Source organism: Anopheles gambiae, chromosome 3 (genome assembly GCF_943734735.2).
Source record: "Anopheles gambiae chromosome 3, idAnoGambNW_F1_1, whole genome shotgun sequence".
NCBI lineage: Eukaryota > Metazoa > Arthropoda > Insecta > Diptera > Culicidae > Anopheles > Anopheles gambiae.
In genome coordinates, this window is record NC_064602.1 from 55,114,165 (window position 1) to 55,133,086 (window position 18,922).

General features: G+C 41.4%; 2 protein-coding genes and 3 long non-coding RNA genes across 6 annotated transcripts; 2 read left to right on the forward strand and 3 right to left on the reverse strand.

The window, feature by feature from the left end:
* Positions 1 to 3,050: 3,050 nt before the first annotated feature.
* Positions 3,051 to 7,859, reverse strand: LOC133393483 (uncharacterized protein K02A2.6-like). Its single transcript, XM_061658661.1, has one exon. It carries the CDS (start codon positions 7,635 to 7,637, stop codon positions 3,225 to 3,227), a length of 4,413 nt encoding a protein of 1,470 aa, XP_061514645.1. The 5' UTR covers positions 7,638 to 7,859; the 3' UTR covers positions 3,051 to 3,224.
* Positions 7,860 to 8,641: 782 nt separating this feature from the next.
* On the reverse strand, positions 8,642 to 10,819 carry LOC11175924 (uncharacterized). The gene is made up of 2 exons (XR_009766194.1): positions 9,414 to 10,819; positions 8,642 to 9,353 (listed from the first exon to the last, which is right to left on the reverse strand). It is a non-coding gene; the product is annotated as an uncharacterized LOC11175924 (long non-coding RNA).
* Positions 10,820 to 14,610: 3,791 nt separating this feature from the next.
* LOC1280292 (guanine nucleotide-binding protein subunit beta-5) lies at positions 14,611 to 16,240 on the forward strand. Of its 2 annotated transcripts, XM_320124.7 has the most exons (5): positions 14,624 to 14,852; positions 14,922 to 15,177; positions 15,252 to 15,663; positions 15,725 to 15,988; positions 16,046 to 16,240. In XM_320124.7, the coding sequence occupies exons 1-5, from the start codon at positions 14,732 to 14,734 to the stop codon at positions 16,055 to 16,057; spliced, it is 1,065 nt and encodes a 354-aa protein (XP_320124.7). In that variant the 5' UTR covers positions 14,624 to 14,731; the 3' UTR covers positions 16,058 to 16,240. The 2 variants fall into 2 exon arrangements, with proteins under 2 accessions (XP_061514700.1, XP_320124.7); XM_061658716.1 differs by having other exon boundaries at positions 14,611 to 15,177.
* LOC133393495 (uncharacterized) lies at positions 15,799 to 17,631 on the reverse strand. The gene is made up of 3 exons (XR_009766197.1): positions 17,232 to 17,631; positions 17,076 to 17,166; positions 15,799 to 16,987 (listed from the first exon to the last, which is right to left on the reverse strand). It is a non-coding gene; the product is annotated as an uncharacterized LOC133393495 (long non-coding RNA).
* Positions 17,632 to 17,791: 160 nt separating this feature from the next.
* Positions 17,792 to 18,917, forward strand: LOC133393493 (uncharacterized). Its single transcript, XR_009766195.1, has 3 exons — positions 17,792 to 18,046; positions 18,112 to 18,202; positions 18,300 to 18,917. It is a non-coding gene; the product is annotated as an uncharacterized LOC133393493 (long non-coding RNA).
* Positions 18,918 to 18,922: the final 5 nt, after the last annotated feature.

Genomic DNA, 18,922 nt, shown 5'->3' on the forward strand with positions numbered 1-18,922 from the left:
CTGTGACGCTAGCTCGTCTGGTTTTGGGTCAGTGCTATTGCAGAAGCAGGATGATGATAAATTTCATCCCATAGCATATTTTTCGAAAACAACATCTTCGTCTGAATCTCATCTTCACAGCTATGAATTGGAGACATTGTCGGTGATTTATGCCCTTAAACGCTTTCATCATTACGTACACGGCCTTCACATAATTATTGTAACCGATTGTAATTCGCTAGTTGAAACTCTCAAGAACCGAAACTGCTCTGCTAAGATCTTTTGGCTCTTTGAAAAGATGGGCTCTTTTTTTGGAAAATTATAACTATAGCATTCAATATCGCCCAGGAAGTACCATGGGTCACGCAGATGCTCTTAGTCGCGTATCAATGGCAGGTGCTGTGAGCGAATTGGATATTGATTATCAGTTGCAAATTGCTCAAACACGTGATCCGGAGATAATCAAGATAAAAGAAGAACTGGAAAATGGTTTGTCAGAAGGGTTTGCACTTCACGATGGTGTAGTATATCGTGAACCGTCTGCAGGAAAACTTTTACAGTTAGTACCGAAACAAATGATCAACAATGTTATACGGAATGTGCATGAAAAGATAGGCCATTTAGGTGTAGATAAATGTTGCACAAAAATCAGTAGACATTTTTGGTTCCCTGCAATGCGGAACCGGGTGGACAATTTTATCAGAAACTGTTTGAAATGCATTGTGTATTCAGCACCCGCTCGCAAAAATAAGCGTAACCTTCACAGTATTTCAAAGAATCCCGTACCGTTCGATACTTTGCACATAGACCATCTTGGGCCGCTTCCTTCTTTAAAATCAAAGAAAAAGTATTTATTGGTCGTTATAGACGCATTCACAAAGATTGCCAAACTATACCCTACATCTTCTACCAGCAGTCGAGAAGTTTGTAATGCATTGAATCAGTACTTTGCTTACTACAGTCGCCCTAGACGGTTAATAAGTGATCAGGCCACCTGTTTTACATCTAAAGAGTTCACAAGTTTTCTTAATAACCGTAATACAATTCATGTACTAAATGCAGTTGCATCTCCTCAAGCAAATGGACAGGTGGAGCGAGTTAATCGAGTTATCAAACCAATTCTTAGCAAAATTTCCGATCCCCTAGACCACAGCGACTGGTACAGTAAATTACAAATAGTAGAATATGCGTTGAATAACTCTGTACATAGTTCGACACAACAACTTCCATCAGTTTTGTTATTTGGAATAGAACAACGAGGTACAGCAATAGATGAAATACCAGAGTACTTGGACGGAAAACAGGAAAATAGTGTAGGTTTAACCGAGTGTCGTAACACAGCTTCTCAAAATATAATTAAATCGCAAATGGTTAACGCAAAGCAGTTTAGCAAAACACATCGCCCAGCAGAAAAGTTTGAGAAAGGAGATCTTGTAGCAATTCGTTACACAGATCACTCCGTTAAAACTAACAAGAAGCTCCTACCGAAATACAAGGGCCCGTATATCGTTTACAAAAAGCTCCTTAACGATCGATATGTAATACGTGATGTCAACGGTTTCAAACAAACCCAAATACCATACGACAATATTTTAGAGTCAGATAAGCTAAGGCTTTGGAGTAGCTCTGAAATGGAATCTGTGCCATACAATTCCCAACCAGAATTTGGAAAATAGTGAAATTGAGGGCAATTTGTAGTCAGGAACGGCCGAGCTGTAAACATGCACGTATAAACCTAGTTTAAGTTTAGATTATAAACGTCATTGCGCGATACTTGTAATACCTTGTGAATAAACTGACAGATAACAGTCATTCGAAGATTGACGCATAAGCGGGAAAGACCAAGGTGTATGGATATTAGGAGGTGAAGTGCTTCAGAGCAAATTGACATTTCACGACTTGACATAACAATACTGGGGGCTTCGGTATTAAAATCGGGGAGGGCTGGAGGGGGGTATAGAAAATTGTATGCGATTTGACATAACAATACTCAATGATGGCGCCCGGAAAACGCGCTAACAATTCACCTCCTTAATAAACACACCTTGGGAAAGACGTGTTTAGTTGCTTTGTGTAAATTTATTTCTTTGTGAACACTTTTTACATTATACAAATTCTAACATTATTTTCGGATTTATGTCCACTCGGAGACACCGATATTATGCTATCCTCCCTGATATCTTGAATTCTCCACTCGGGGAGTATCTATCTTTTGCGGTAATTATCGGTTTACGTCCACTCGGAGATACCGAACCATATTTATTTATTTTTTTTTATTATTATGCAAAATATAAAATAGTTCTTATTTACGCTCACTGTAACACCATGATTTATGAGCCGCCCACTGTGCGTCCGTAAAGTCCCGTGCGCAGAGTACGACTCGTTCTTAAAGAACATTGATATTCTCTATAATAGTCATCATTTTCTAGGCGTGCTTGATCTAAAAATGCAGTGTATCGCTTTGTAATTCAATTTCTTTTTCTTTTATTTAGAAAATAGTTCATCGTGAGTTTGCGATTAAAATTCTCGGTTAACACGATTTACACAGCGTAAGCATATTTGTCTCATATGTCCATGCCATTTAATTTGCATATAAAACAATAGCGAATTAATATAATTATATAAAGTTTTAAGGGTTCTAGCCTTTGTAATTGTAATCGCTTCTAAAGATACAGTGAACCCTCTGTTATTTGACACCTCTCCAATTTGAAAAACCTCTCTTATTTGAACATTTTGCACAGTGCCTTGATTTTCAGTACATTTTTGTTCCTCTAATTTGGAAAACATGTGAAATCTGTGTCCCTCTTATTTGAGTATGGTGTTGCCATGGTTATTGAAAGATGTATGCTCAAATTAGCGATTCTGTTCGCAGTTTCCTATAGCAACAGTTAAGGCTGCATACTAAATGTTCTGTCTCTTTCTTGTCTTGTATGGACCTTTCATTCACTTTCAACCTCTGTAATTTGAAAACCCCTCTTATTCGACAGTCCCATTGCCTCTCAAATAAGAGAGGGATCACTGTATGTTGTATCGTTGTACTTTCACTCTTTATTTTAACTTATCCGTACAATTACTATATCTTCGCAATACCAGCAACGTCCGTACTCCGTCACGGTTCGTAGGAGAGAGCCCCGAACGCTCTCTTCCTTGCACCCACGATGCTATGCCTTCCACCCGAGCGGCACTCATCCCTTCGTTCCCAGGGGCCGGCAACCTATCTTGTACTCTACAACATCTCCCCCTATTTAGTACCGGCGGTATTGCTCAATCCACTGAGGCGGTTTACGAATCCTCGTAGAACGTCGTAGAGGCTGTACCGGCGTTGATGAACCGCTATCTGCTGTAGCGAACCCCGGAGATGTTGCCGATCTTAGCTCTTCTGAGGACGATGACGAGGGACTCTCGGATTGCACCGCTGACGACGACAGTAGCGGTGAAGACGATGAGGATGATGGGGGTGATGACGATATAGCCAACGATGGCGATTCCGTATATTGTGCCCTAGCTATATCCGTGTTCATTTCAGCGTTTCCCTGCCTGCTAGCTCCCGATTCATTCGAGTTCATACCCCAAGCATCCAACAACACGTCTAACATACGGTACGAACGTGACTCATCAACGTTAAACGGACTTGATTGTTTATCACTCACTCGAGAACGCAACTGATTAATGTGGGATCGTAAATGTCTATTTTCTGTGGTAACAATCTCGTACATAACCGAGCCTAAACGCTTCCTGACTGTTCCGGATACCCATTTCCATTTGTTTCTAATATACTGTTTTGCGTAAACGAGATCATTACATTCATATTTTCTTAATCGCATCCTATGTTTAACGTCTGTGCCCAAATCCATAGACGGTCGCAAAAGCTCCATGCATGTACGCATTTTACGCCCTATCATCACTTCTGCTGGCGATTGATTCCGTTCCAAAAGCTTATGCGGTATGCTTCGATACGTCATTAAGAAAATATCTATTGCTTCCTGCACTGTACCACCTTCCCCCTCCATTTTCTTAAGTGCCCGTTTAAATGTATCCACAAATCTTTCCGCTTGCCCGTTGGATTGCGGATGGAAGGGGGCTGTTCGCAAATGCTCAATGCCGTTTAACGTACAAAATAGCTCAAACTCCGTGCTTACAAACTGCGACCCGTTGTCGCTTACTAAAACATTAGGCATTCCAAAACGGCTAAAAATTTCACGTAAAATCCTAATTGTTGCTCTTGCTGAAATCGTTGCTGTTGCCACTATCTCCGGCCATTTAGAATAAGAATCGATGACTAGCAAATAATACATTCCATCGATAGGGCCAGCATAATCAACATGTATTCGCTGCCACGGAGCAGTCGATTCTGGCCACGAGATGGGTGTGCTATGCGCTGGTGACCTTGCAACCGCTGCACACCGGTGGCACCTTCTAACTTTTCCCTCTATCTCTCGATCTATTCCGGGCCAATATACATAGCTCCTTGCCAGCGCTTTCATCTTATCCATACCAGGATGGCCTCTATGTAGTTGTTGTAAACATCTTTCTCTCTGTGGCCCTGGTATTACCAACCGCTCACCAAAAAGTAAACATCCGTTTACGATGGACAGGGATTCACTCCTGCTTTGGAAATTTCGCAACTCTTGGTTCTCTACTTTCTTACTAGGCCATCCTTTGATCACATAATCTCTAACATTTCTTAATACCGGGTCTTTGTTGGTTTCATTCAGCACTTCTTCTAATGTCAATGGCATTATTTGCGTTACGCAGCCAATCATGGCTTGCAAATCCCTCTCTGTTTCGATGCTAGCAATAACATATTCTGCATCCGGTTTCTCATGATTTGCAATCAAGCGCGACAACACGTCAGCATTACCAAATTTCTCCGTAGATACGTATTCAATGCTGAAATCATACAGCAGCAGCGTCAACGCCCAGCGTTGCAATCTATTCGCGGTATACACTGGTATTCCAGAGCGCGAGCCAAAAATACGCAGCAAGGGTGCATGATCCGTTTGGAGCGTGAAACGTCGCCCAAAGATCATTCGATGAAACTTAGTCACCGCATAAATTATTGCTAATCCTTCACGATCTGGCTGACTATAGTTTGTTTCAGTTTTAGTAAGAGCGCGTGATGCATGCTGAACTATTTTTATCGTGCCATCTGGCATTCTGTGGCTAATAGTGGCTCCTACTCCCACTGACGACGCATCAGCTGCCACTATTATCGGTTTCTTTGGGTCATAATAAGTCAGAAGGAGGTCTGAGCTTAACAACCGCTTAAACGTGTCAAATGCAATCTGACATTCTGGACTCCAATACCATTGCCCATCTTTTTTTAATAGCTCATCAAGCGGGTAACGAAGATTCCTCATTTGCGGCACAAACTTCCCATAATAGTTTATCGCTCCTAGGAATGAGCGTACTTCAGTAGGATTCTTCGGGGAAGGCATCTTCACAATCGCTTCAATCTTGGCAGGATCCGGGCGTTGTCCATCACGATCTAAAATATGACCAAGATATTTAATTTGCTTTTGGAAAAAGTTACACTTTTCAGGCTTTATTTTGAACCCATATTCCTGCAACTTCGCGAGCACCGCGCGAAGGTTTCCCATGTGGGTGTGTTCATCCGTTCCGCCAATCACGATGTCATCTAGGTACACCGCCACATCCTTTAACCCAGCTAGCATGGTCTCCATTAACTGCTGGAAGGCTCCTGGTGCGACCTTCACCCCAGGCGGAAGTCGGTTATAAGCATATAACCCTCTGTGTGTGTTAACCGTTAGCAGCTCTCTGCACTCTTGTTCCACTTCAACCTGTAGGAACGCATCGGTGAGGTCTATCTGGCTAAACATGGCCGAATTTGCCAACGTTGAAAAAATATCCTCCGGCAGCGGGATCGGATACTGGTGAGGCTGGAGTGCATCATTCAACCCCGTTGAGTAGTCGCCACATATACGAATGCTTCCACTCGCCTTGCGCACTACCACTATAGGCGCAGCCCAAGCTGAAAAATTAACACGGGTTATTATACCTTCTTTTTCCAGCCGGTTTAGCTCCTCGTCTACAGCGGGGCGCATCGCATATGAAACAGGACGCTTTGGACGAAATACAGGGGCTGCATCCTTTTTCAGCTCCATCCTCACTTTTGCTTTCATGCAGTGCCCCAACTCGTGGGAAAATAATCCTTCAAAATCCCTTTTTACTGCCTCTAGACTAACCGTTGCTACACACACACGATTGCACACCGACGCCAATGGAACATCCCACAATCCAAAAACTTCCATCAAATCAGCACCTAGTAACATCAGCGGCTCCTCAGTGACTCTCATCGTACATCGTTTAACTTGCTGCTTCAAAGCCACATGAGCACAAAATTCTCCTAGGATTTTCAGTTGGCTACCCGAAGCCGTTTTTGCCTTCACGGATGGCGGGCACAATGGAGGCTGTCCTATGGTCCTCCATTGCTCGATTGATATAATCGAAATATCAGCGCCCGTGTCCACCATCATTTTCATTGGCTCACCATTCAATATCACGTTCACGTGACCTTTGCCCTTACTGTTGACCATGTTCACGAGGACTGTTCTCACTTTGCTGTGGGTTTTCGATGCGATAAAACGTGCCGCTGCCCCACAGTGCCCTTCCTTATGACCATATTTTTGACACTGCCTGCACTTGTAATTTCTATACGTGCACTTTTGAGCATAGTGCCCCTCACCACAAAGCCAACATTTTGTAGTGGACTTAGCCGGTTGCATATCACGTTGCGCTCCTCCGTTACCGCGGTTCATTTGCCACTTTGGACCGTTGCGATTATACTTTCCGTCAGTCACGACGTTTATTTGTTTCTCGCTCTCTATCATCACGGTGTCCTTTTTCAATGTCACCATCTTTTGGCACATTTCGACTAACTGCGTTAGTGTGGTAACTTCGTTGTCCTCTATTCTGCTGAGCAACCGCAACCTTACATCGGCGTCTCTGTCGTCCTTCAGCCCGCACACAAATAAAAAACATTTAAACTGCTCCTCTGTCAGCCCCGCAAGCTCTGCTTCAACGACACTCTTATTTACGCGGCAACCGAACGTCACGTAATCTTCCAAGCCACTTTTCTGCAACTGCAAGCACTTAAACCGCTTGCTGACCTCTGACTCACGAGAACCAAACAGCGATTTCAGCGTACTTACAGTTTCCGCGAATTTGAAGTCTTTCGGCTTACGTGGCAGTACGTAGCTCGTGTACCGCTCATGCTCTGATTGCCCCAGCTTCCTCAGCAGCAGCCGCACCTTCGCGTCATCCTCCAGCTTACTGGCGTCCCTCTCGAACAGATCCTCATAACGCGAGAACCATCCGGCGAACGTCGTGCTCTCCGGATCGAAGTGAAAATCTTTCACCTGGCCCGCCAGCACATCGCTAAGCTGCTCTGACCCATTCACGGTCTGCTTAAGCTGCGCTGTCTGCCAAATCTCGCCTATCAGCTTTTCCTGCTGCTTCATAAAAGCTTGTTGCTGCTCCAGCATCATCTTATGCTGTTGGCGAAACAGCTCGTGAATCCAGCCGGGGCCAGATTCCGTTGGATCGACGCTTCCCGTGTCACCGCGATGGCCGCTGCGCGATGGCCTCTCCCCCTCACCATTGTTCGTATGCTGATTCTCTGCACCACTGGTATTCATTGTGCGTTTTCACTTTCGACGTTTGCACAGGTTCTTCTAACTCTCGTCGCCAATGTTGTATCGTTGTACTTTCACTCTTTATTTTAACTTATCCGTACAATTACTATATCTTCGCAATACCAGCAACGTCCGTACTCCGTCACGGTTCGTAGGAGAGAGCCCCGAACGCTCTCTTCCTTGCACCCACGATGCTATGCCTTCCACCCGAGCGGCACTCATCCCTTCGTTCCCAGGGGCCGGCAACCTATCTTGTACTCTACAACACTGTATTTTCATTTGAAATAAAGAGACAACTTTTGAAGCTCATTTTGTTCGAAGTGTTACGTCGGTTTGTCGGTGGTACAACTGGCTTACAAATAATTCTTTTTCTCTTACGCCATTGCATTATTTGTCGTGAAATTGGTGATATTTGATACGAATAAGGTCGTATTATGTGTCGACATATCCATTGTAGTGTTCTGATTAAGTTTTAAAGGAATATTCAGCAAAATCCAAGGTGTGTTATTGTTCCGAGTTTCGGCAGCATCCCACAACATTGATCTGTCAAAAATGAACATTTACTGTGTATCTATTTTAGGCAGCATTTAATGTGAAAAATAACTCATTTATCGTGATTTTAAAATTCTGAACAAGATAGAATAAATTAAATAACTTTATTTAAAAATATTAAATAAAATCTTTAATGTACACCGCTTTCCATAGTTTTACTGTTCTGGTTCTTTTAATCATAAAACCTGACGAACTACCCAAGTAGCACAATCTTGTTAAGAAACCGTTGAAAGTATGCCTAAAAGTATTACTTTTAGCTTTCCATACAGCAGTAATTCCAGGGCTTAAAACACTGCGTAACGCTCTCCTGGCTTCGTCAATGTTTCGTTAAAATTTAAAATTTAACCGGTATTTTTAACGAAAAAGGATCAAAATTAACGAAAAAATCGACAAGGATGGCAATATGTTTCTTTCCGATTTAGTCATCATGTATCTATTTCTTCGATGAGCTATCGTTTTCATTTTTTAATGAATTAAATTAATGTAATTTGTATTTTTTATATTAATTATCCACCATATTGGTTGGATCCTACGGCGGGACATTTGTCGCTATCGTCCCGCAAATGATCCGGCGCGGTGAAGACATCCCGATGGAACTGCTTAACTTCGGTGCGTAAACGAGGGCTACAGCGCGGGGCGTCACGGTGCGGCCTCATTGTTCGCGGCATTTCCATGCCATCTGCTGATAAGGCCTGTGTCGTACTGGACGGCCAGTGTTTCACGATCTAGTGCACCTTGCTGTTTTCATACAACCGACTGAGATCCGTCTCCTGTCCGGATGGTTGTTGTTGTTACTGTCTCCGTAGGCGTCGTTCGATTTCAGTGCCCAAACGGATGCCTTTTGCGGGAAGAATTCTTCTCGTGCACCATATTTACCGAGGTGCACCATCATTCCACAGCCGCCGCCACCAAACGCTTGCGTGCTCTTGCGCCGCAGGTTCATCAGTATCGCATTAGAGAGCGAGGCTATCCCGGTGGCTGTAGGCGGCCGTCGTACAGCTGTTGACCACCGTCGAGATTATGGAAATGTGGGACAAGGGGCGCATGTTTTGTTGCGGCTAGTGCAGTGCTGACGGTAGTGCACGACCGCGAGGCAGGAACAATATTGGACGGCGTCATTCTCTGTATTTGATGGAGCGGGCGGAACTCTATCACCGAGTTTAAATGCTGCGAGAAATATTAAAAATATAGTTAATGCGATGATAATGGTGATAAAGATACACTAACCTGTTGTACAAGCTTGATAATACACAAATTACAAGTTGTAAAATTTGCGGCTGCTTGCTTTTCTTGTCGCCTTTCATCACACACGAAGCTTGACGAACTTTTTGACATTAAGAATGGCGGCGCAGCACATACAGTATGTCTCAAAAAGTATCTTCATCAAGAGCAAATTAATTAAATCAAATAATTTAATGATTTTAAATATAATACATTTTTAGTTTGGAAAATGGTATGCGATGTGTTAATACGTCGAAAATCTCCATCAAAATTTAACAAAATATTTTTTCTATTTTCTTTTTAATTGTCATATCAAATGAAGATAAACTGAAATCAAATATTAAACATGTGATTAAAATAATGAAATGTTTTGCAATTAAAATCAGGGTGCTTAATTAAATAAATAATAAAAATAAAATGGTTTTTAAACCCTGCTTAAACTCAAGGTGGATTTAAAAATATCAGGTGGTGGACTCTAGTGCATTTTGACAATTCGTCACTTGACGTAAGGTCCCCAGGATTCAAACTTTGTTTACATTTATTAAATTTGTTCATAAGATTTATTTAGCCGATTTTTTCGATTAAAAATTCTTTAAAAATATATTTTGGGCTTCGCGAGTTCTTATTACACATTAAAACATGGATTAAAGTGTGTTATTTTGTTTTATTCCGTCAATTTAATCTATAATTCATTGTGTTTTCGACATTTTTAATGATAAAAATTAAGAAAGCATTAAGTTTTTCAATTTTTACATTAATTCCTCATTATCTACGAGCCGCATGGACAATGTTCATGAGATAAGAACTCTTACTCACATGATTTTAAACTTCATGCATAAACAAATCATCAAATCTTTTGTTAATATATTACGTTTTTCGATAAAATCAATAGACACACTAAAATGCACATAATAACAAAGAAATCTGTTATATTTGCTAAGCTTTGTGTGCGGAAACCAATGGTCAACGGTTCTAAAATGACGTAAAGTCCCTCAACTATGGCGACCCCCCAAAGGCCCTAATCCACCACCTGATATTTTTAAATCCACCTTGGCTTAAACTACATAGAAACTACATAGTGTTGACAAAATTTGAATAACACTGTCAGTTATATTGGTCTGAGAGCGTTTCTACATACACCGAGCATGCAGCTGAGAAAATAACTGACAGCATGCTTTGTCAGCGACTGACAGCATTTTCGGTGAGAGCAAGGTGTATGGATATTAGGAGGTGAAGTGCTTCAGAGCAAATTGACATTTCACGACTTGACATAACAATACTGGGGGCTCCGGTATTAAAATCGGGGAGGGCTGGAGGGGGGTATAGAAAATTGTATGCGATTTGACATAACAATACTCAATGATGGCGCCCGGAAAACGCGCTAACAATTCACCTCCTTAATAAAGACACCTTGGGTGAGAGAATTCTCCTCGGCATGCAAAGAACGATGGAGCTGAGAAAAAATTGAATTGGCAGGTTATAGCGATCGATCAATTATAGTTTGCATTTTCGCCGTCTAATAATTGTAGATATATTATTAAAAAGTAAAAGAAACTTTTTTGACTTCATTTTAGCGATTAAAATGGGTTTTTTCAATATCATTTTAAAAGTCTCATCTCGGCGCTTTTCAGAGCTTCTACACACGCCAGCGTGAGAAACCGGTTGTCAATTCTCTCACAGCCATCTCTCAGCTGCAGTCTCGGTGTATGTAGAAACGCTCAAAGATGTTTGATAATTGACCTTCAAATAGACATAGAGCGAAAACTTCGCGCGCGTTGAAAAATAGCTCAAAATTTTACTGTGTGTAGATCAAAGTAGCTCATTTGACTCAGTCAACCAACTTGTTTTATATTTGAAAACACCCAAAAATAGGTTAAAATGTGTTCAAATCTATGTTTTTGCGTTTGGCATTAATCTGGCTTGTAAAAAAAAACTAGATAATTCGATTATTTCGGATGAAGCAAAATTGTCGCGCGCGACGAGTGGCTCTGTTTGCAAAATTGAGTTACTGCTTGTCGCGCGCTACGTCATCGCGCGCGACGTTGTCGCTGTATGTCTCAAGATCTATTACCGTCCAAATAGACATACAGCGACAACGTCGCGCGCGACAAAAAGTAGCTCAATTTTGCAAACAGAGCTACTCGTCTCGCGCGACATTTTTGCTTCATCCGAAATAATCGAATTACAGTAGAACGTCGATTATCCGGGCAGCTCGGGACCGGACGGTTGCCGGTTTATCGATTTGCACGGAAAATGGTCCAAGAAATGTCAAATTCATATAAAAATTATAAAATCCACTAGTTTTATGATTAATTTAGCTTGAATCAATCGATTAATCGTTAGTAGAATATTATTTTAATCAATAATTATAGGTTTAACAACTGTTCATGAACAAAAATGAATTTCGAAAATACCACTAGACAGTACAAAGCTACACAATAAATTGGTTGCCCACTTGACTATTGCTGCAAATGTTCGCCCTACACACTTAAAAATATTTCACGACCTCGGTTAAAAAAACTGCCGAAATCCGTCGGCTCTTTCGATTCTTGCTGATATGTCAGTTGAAAAAACCCAGTAGCCGAAAATCAGTACCATTTAAAACTGAAATATCAGTTAAATAAAAATTTGAACCGAAACTCGGCAACACAACATGCCGAGCACATACGTTAACACTGCTGTCACCGAGATAATCCGTCAAAATAACCGAGATTTCAGCTTTACTAATTGGATTAGTCGAGGCTCGGTATTCTATCTGTCATTCGCCATTCTGTTAATCTCGTGCTAATGAAACGAAAACCTTTCGGAGAGATGTTGTGATGTAAAATAAAAAATGTAAAAAAAGTGAAAATGAGTTTCTCAGCGTGAAAAAAACGAGAATCAGTAGCGTGCGATCGAGCACAGGTATGGAGCGGGGTTGGAGCTAGGAAACTCCATCAGCGCACGCAACCGGTGCTCTTCAGAGCATCGCTCGGAGCAATCCCTATTCAAGGATCAGATGTGGAAGCTAATCCGGTTGGTTCAACCTTTGCCAGACCGTTCAGACTTCCAGGATTCATTTCCGGTCACCTACACGAGGTAAGTATCAACACTCGATCACGTGAAATCTAAAAAGGGTTCACTCAGACTTGTTTCACTCTGCCCGCTTTACAGAACCGTGTCTGTACCAGTGCCCGCTCCTTGTCCGGCTCATTTTCCTGTACCGGTACCACATCCAAACGCTGTGCCCCATCCGGCGGTTGAATCGGCGCCTGTCCCAACGCTTTCCATCACATCAAAAAAACCCATTTGATACGCAAATAAAATCACTAAAATAAAAATTAAATGTTTTTATATTCAGCCGAAATCTCGATTTGCTCTAACCGAAAATCTCGGTTAAACGTAAACGTCAAAACAAAATGACATTAACCGAGATGTCGGCAACAGAAATTTAACCGAGATCTTTGCCGAGATCTCAGTAGTGCAGATCTCGGCAAAAATTAACCGAGATTCGGCAAAATTTTTTAAGAGTGTACGTTTGAACAGCTGTCACATTTATGCGCACGGTTAAGCCGCCCGACGGTTAATCCGTCCCCGGATAATCGACGTTCTACTGTATTTACTTTGTTTACAAGCCAGATTAATGCCAAACGCAAAAAAAATAGATTTGAACACATTTTAACCAATTTTTGTGTGTTTTCAAATAAAAAACAAGTTGGTTAACTGAGTCAAATGAGCTACTTTGATCTACACCGAGTGAAATTTTAAGCTATTTTTCGTCGTTGCCGTTGCCGTTCTATGTCTATTTGGACGGTTAAGGAGAACAGGTCGAAGCACATAGAGTAAAGTGACAAGAAGCGATGGGAAAATTTTGACAGTTAAATTGAACATTGTTTACAAACGTCGTTAGGCAATCATAGTACCCACATACGTGTTTGTGCTATTGAGATTGTTGGTTGAGCCAGTATAGTTTTCATTGTGATACATTCTATAAATTGTAAACGAGAATAGTTTTCACATTGTGCTACTGTTTTCTACTTCTTATTGGTGTGTTTTTGTGATTGTGTGTGTGTTACAGGTAAGTTAACCAAACTATAAAACCATTTGGGTAATCATTTGGGTCAATGTAATACAAAACCATTGATATTACATGTTTTAAAGCAATTTCAGCAGGAGAATGTCTTCCTCTAATGCCTGATCAGCATCCTTTTGCCAAAATACAAGATACTACGTAAATGAGTAAAAATGGTGACAAAAGAATGAAATATAAAAAGTACAGTCTGTTCCCGAGTTACGCGGTTTATGCGTTCCCGAGGAATCCTCGTAACTCGAATATTCGCGTAAGTCGAATTTCACGTTTTTTGACTAAAATATTTTTAATTACTCGGATTTTTTTATTTTATTTAGTACTTTTATACACTTTATCATTTATTTAATATATTTTGTGTAGAAAATTCTAATATTTCAGGCTTTTAAACGGTTTCAATTTGTTAGCAAAAAGGCAATTTCTACCGAACTTGAAGCAAATTGTACTGATTTGACATTTAATCTGTCAAATTTCAAAAACCGCGTATCTCCGAATCCGCGTAAGTCGAGAACCGTGTAACTCGGGAACAGACTGTATTACAATATACAGGCGGTCCCCGAGATACACGGTACCTCTTATACGCGGATTCGGAGATACGCGGTTTTCTAAATTTGACAGTTCTTTGAGCAAATTGTACTGATTTGACACATCAATTGTAAATTGCCAAATAATTTCCGTTTCGATGGAATGTTAAAAACTATTTCAAAAGGTTTAAAACTGTTATATTCAGTCAGAATCACCTCAAATAATTCATAACGAGGCTAAAACCACCCTTACTTGCAAAATTACACGAAAATTAGTGATATTTTAGCTGGAAATCAAGAGATTCGACTTACGCGGAAATTCGAGATACGCGGTATTTTGCGGACGTTTTCGGTCCCCATTAACCGTGTATCTCGGGGACCGCCTGTACACTAAATCGTGCCCGAATATAAACATAGGTGTAAGTATATTTTTATTGGGGCGAAGAAAACGGAAAACACAATAACGTGTGCTAAGAAGTCGTTAATACGGCTTGCAACTGTTGCCTATTTGTTTGTAAACACTTTTTCATGAAACTGTCAAACGCAAGCTAAAAATGGCAACCTAGCAACGACCTCTGCATCGACCTGTTCTCCTTAATAGATCTTGGTGTGTCTATTCGAGCGGTGACTTTGATGGTAATTGTCATTAGTTGTCATTGCATGAAAAAAGCAATCTCGAGTTCACTCATTAGGAAAATTACTTCTATTCATAAAACATAGAAACAGTCCCGTGCATGATGGCTGAAGTGCTTACCAGTTTACAACATTCTGATAAAGTATCTGCACTTATCAAGGAAGCTGAATGCTTGAAGTCGAAACTGGAAGAAGAACGTCAAAAGTTGAACGATGTTACTTGTATTATGATAATAGTAATCGATAACCGGACAAATATTTCAATTAATTTCTGTTTTACATTTATTTCAGTGTCGTCTCTGGCGGAACGTCTGGAAATGATCAGCTATTTGAACATTAAACCCCGTCGCGTTCTGAAAGGCCATCAGGCAAAAGTACTTTGTTCTAACTGGTCTCCGGACAAGCGACACATAGTATCTTCATCCCAAGATGGCAAATTGATCATTTGGGATGCATTTACGACTAACAAAGAACATGCTGTTACTATGCCAACGACATGGATAATGGGATGTTCTTATGCCCCTTCCGGAAACCTTGTTGCTTGTGGGTAGGTTAAAAGAAAAAAACAGAAGTTCGAATTTCTCTATGCTATTTAATCTTATTTCGAATCCCAATTTCTAGTGGACTAGATAATAAGGTAACAGTTTACCCTATAACTCTTGAAGAGGACATTTCATCAAGGAAGAAAACAGTGGGAACACACACAAGCTACATGTCCTGTTGTATTTTCCCTAATTCTGATCAGCAAATTTTAACTGGTAGCGGTGACTCTACATGTGCCCTGTGGGATGTAGAATCAGGTCAGCTGTTGCAAAGTTTCCATGGCCATACAGGAGATGTTATGTCAATCGATTTAGCTCCTAATGAAACAGGTAATACATTTGTATCTGGAAGCTGTGATAAGATGGCTTTTATATGGGATATGCGATCTGGTCATGTGGTGCAGTCCTTTGAAGGGCACCAGTCAGATATAAACAGCGTGAAATTTCATCCTAGTGGAGATGCAATAAGCACTGGTTCTGATGATAGTACGGTAAAGTTATGATAAATATCGTACATGACCAGACAGTAATTAAATTATTTTATTGTTATAGTGTCGCTTATTTGATATGAGAGCCGACAAGGAAGTTGCTGTTTTCTGTAAAGATAGCATTATATTTGGAGTTAATTGTGTTGATTTTTCCGTGAGTGGACGTCTGCTATTCGCCGGTTATAATGATTATACAGTAAACGTGTGGGATACCCTTAAGGCACAACGCGTATGTCTTCTATACGGCCATGAAAACAAAGTATCTTGTCTTCAAGTATCTCCGGATGGTACAGCACTATCCACCGGAAGTTGGGACTATACGCTAAGGGTAAAATATAAACTTTCAATGTTAAGAATCCATCTAACATTGATTCTTTTATTTCAGATCTGGGCTTAAACATACATCTCTACGGTTTCCTGTATTTCCTGCAGTATTGGTACTATTATTATTCCAAAAGTGGTTTTGATCGTATCGTAGTATGCCACATCTGAGATTATTTTAGTCTAAACTACTTGTAATAATACATCTATTTGATATCATAACAATAAATATTAAAAATTGATGTTACTGCAACCCTAATAGCAGAGTTACAGGCGGTTCTCGAGATACACGGTTAACGGGAACCGAAAGCGAGCGCCCAGACGTGAAGTCCAAAACAGCCGAAGCCATACAAACTCATGAAAAAGTCTGCGCCCTTTTGTTCCGGCGTTCTACCAAAATTTTCCGCGCCGAATCGAATAATTGTATTCGATAAACATGTATGCGTATCAGGTAGCTGAAGTTGTACTGCTTACCTGCCGTATCCCAGCCAACAATTTCCGAAGGTGACCCGTGTAAAAAATTTTTACTTTAAGCTTTCCTTAAGTTTTTACACTAGCAGCAGCTAAAGTAAAAACTTTCAGCACGGCACAAACCGACGCACACATTCAAATGCTTGGATTGCTGGTCCTGCTTACGCATACATTTGTATTTATCCCTCCCCTTATATTTTCGGATTGCTGGTTGTAGTAGTGACGCTTTTTCTTTTTGCTTTATGCACACTTTCGCATGCTGTTTATTGGTGTTACTCTTTCCACATGCGTTTTGGCACACTCACACTCTGTATACGGCAGGATGCTTCACCCCTTCCAAATGCTGCGGTTGCTTTCTATTACCCTTCCTCTCGTTCTTCCTTCTACCCTCTGCGCTAGGATATCCTCGACTGGTGCTACGCGTGTTCAGCCGGCGCCTGTCTGGAAATGACGTCACGGACTGGTGCTGCGCATGTTTAGCCGTATCCTAGGCGTCCTTGAAGTACGCTCTTCTACGAAAGAGATGTAATGAAATCTGTTGATGAAAATTAACCAATAATTAATCCATGTTTTTTATAACAAACTAAACAATATTTTGCACATAGGATTATAGAAACGCTTACCTTTATATTTTAAACCCGGACACCGTTTTCCTTCCGTCGATCGTTTTGCGGGATGTTGGCAACCGTCGATTAACATGCGCGTGCACTGTAACTTTTTAGACAACAGGCGTTAGTTGAATGTACCCACTGAAGCACACACGAGGATAAGAAACTTACCTTGGAAATTTACAAGGATAAATCATTCCATAATTGAAGAAGAAGGAACACGGCACAAAACGTAAACGAGCAAAGTACGGGGCACAAGAAATCACACATCACTCCAACACATCCTTCCACAGTGAAAGTTCTGGACAGACTGAGGATGCTTAACACCCGGATGAGTGTGATAGCAGAAAAATCATGGGAGATCGAGAGAGATGGGTAATTTCGGTTCAGCGGAATACGCATGCAGATGCATGCGTGTGTGTCACTCGAAGGATATCGGTTTCCCCTTCTCCCGTTTTTCGTTCATAGGCCACACGATCGGCGTTGTGCCGTCCAAAATCTAGAGAAAGAAGACATGCTCTCTCGTTTTGGCACACAGGAAAGTTTTCCAATAGCTTCGGTTTTGCTGGTTGGGTATCGCATTCCCAACCAGCAAAACCGAAGCTATTGGAAAACTTTCCTGTGTGCCAAAGCGAGAGAGCATGTCTTTTTTCTCTAGATTTTGGACGGCACAACGCTGATCGTGTGGGCTATGAACGAAAAACGGGAGAAGGGGAAACCAAAATCCTTCGAGTGACACACACTCATGCATCTGCATGCGTATTCCGCTAAACCGAGACTGCCCATCTCTCTCGATCTCCCAAGATTTTTCTGCTATCGCGCTCATCCGGGTGTTAGGCATCCTCAGTCTGTCCAGAACTTTCACTGTGGAAGGATGTGTTGGAGTGATGTGTGATTTCTTGTGCCCCGTACTTTGCTCGTTTACGTTTTGTGCCGTGTTCCTTCTTCTTCAATTATGGAATGATTTATCCTTGTAAATTTCCAAGGTAAGTTTCTTATCCTCGTGTGTGCTTCAGTGGGTACATTCAACTAACGCCTGTTGTCTAAAAAGTTACAGTGCACGCGCATGTTAATCGACGGTTGCCAACATCCCGCAAAACGATCGACGGAAGGAAAACGGTGTCCGGTTTTAAAATATAAAGGTAAGCGTTTCTATAATCTTATGTGCAAAATATTGTTTAGTTTGTTTTTTTCTTATCAAAAAACATGGATTAATTATTGGTTAATTTTCATCAACAGATTTCATTACAGCTCTTTCGTAGAAGAGCGCACTTCAAGGACGCCTAGGATACGGCTAAACATGCGCAGCACCAGTCCGTGACGTCATTTCCAGACAGGCGCCGGCTGAACACGCGTAGCACCAGTCGAGGATATCCTAGCGCAGAGGGTATAGAAGGAAGAACGAGAGGAAGGGTAATAGAAAGCAACCGCAGCATTTGGAAGGGGTGAAGCATCCTGCCGTATACAGAGTGTGAGTGTGCCAAAACGCATGTGGAAAGAGTAACACCAATAAACAGCATGCGAAAGTGTGCATAAAGCAAAAAGAAAAAGCGTCACTACTACAACCAGCAATCCGAAAATATAAGGGGAGGGATAAATACAAATGTATGCGTAAGCAGGACCAGCAATCCAAGCATTTGAATGTGTGCGTCGGTTTGTGCCGTGCTGAAAGTTTTTACTTTAGCTGCTGCTAGTGTAAAAACTTAAGGAAAGCTTAAAGTAAAAATTTTTTACACGGGTCACCTTCGGAAATTGTTGGCTGGGTAGTTGAATCAGCCGTTCAACCGATAAGGTATCCGTACTCGCTCGTGCGTGTGCGTGGGTTCGTAGGTGCGTTCTCGCGTGCGCGCGTTCGTAGGTGC

Bases quoted from the DNA above. Each gene is read 5' to 3' on its own strand.
- LOC1280292 (XM_061658716.1), top strand. From the start codon at position 14,732: ATGATGGCTGAAGTGCTTACCAGTTTACAACATTCTGATAAAGTATCT. The intron at 15,178-15,251 runs GTAGGTTAAAAG...CCCAATTTCTAG, and splicing joins GGAAACCTTGTTGCTTGTGG to TGGACTAGATAATAAGGTAA. The intron at 15,664-15,724 runs GTAAAGTTATGA...TTATTGTTATAG, and splicing joins CTGGTTCTGATGATAGTACG to TGTCGCTTATTTGATATGAG.
- LOC133393483 (XM_061658661.1), bottom strand. From the start codon at position 7,637: ATGAATACCAGTGGTGCAGAGAATCAGCATACGAACAATGGTGAGGGG.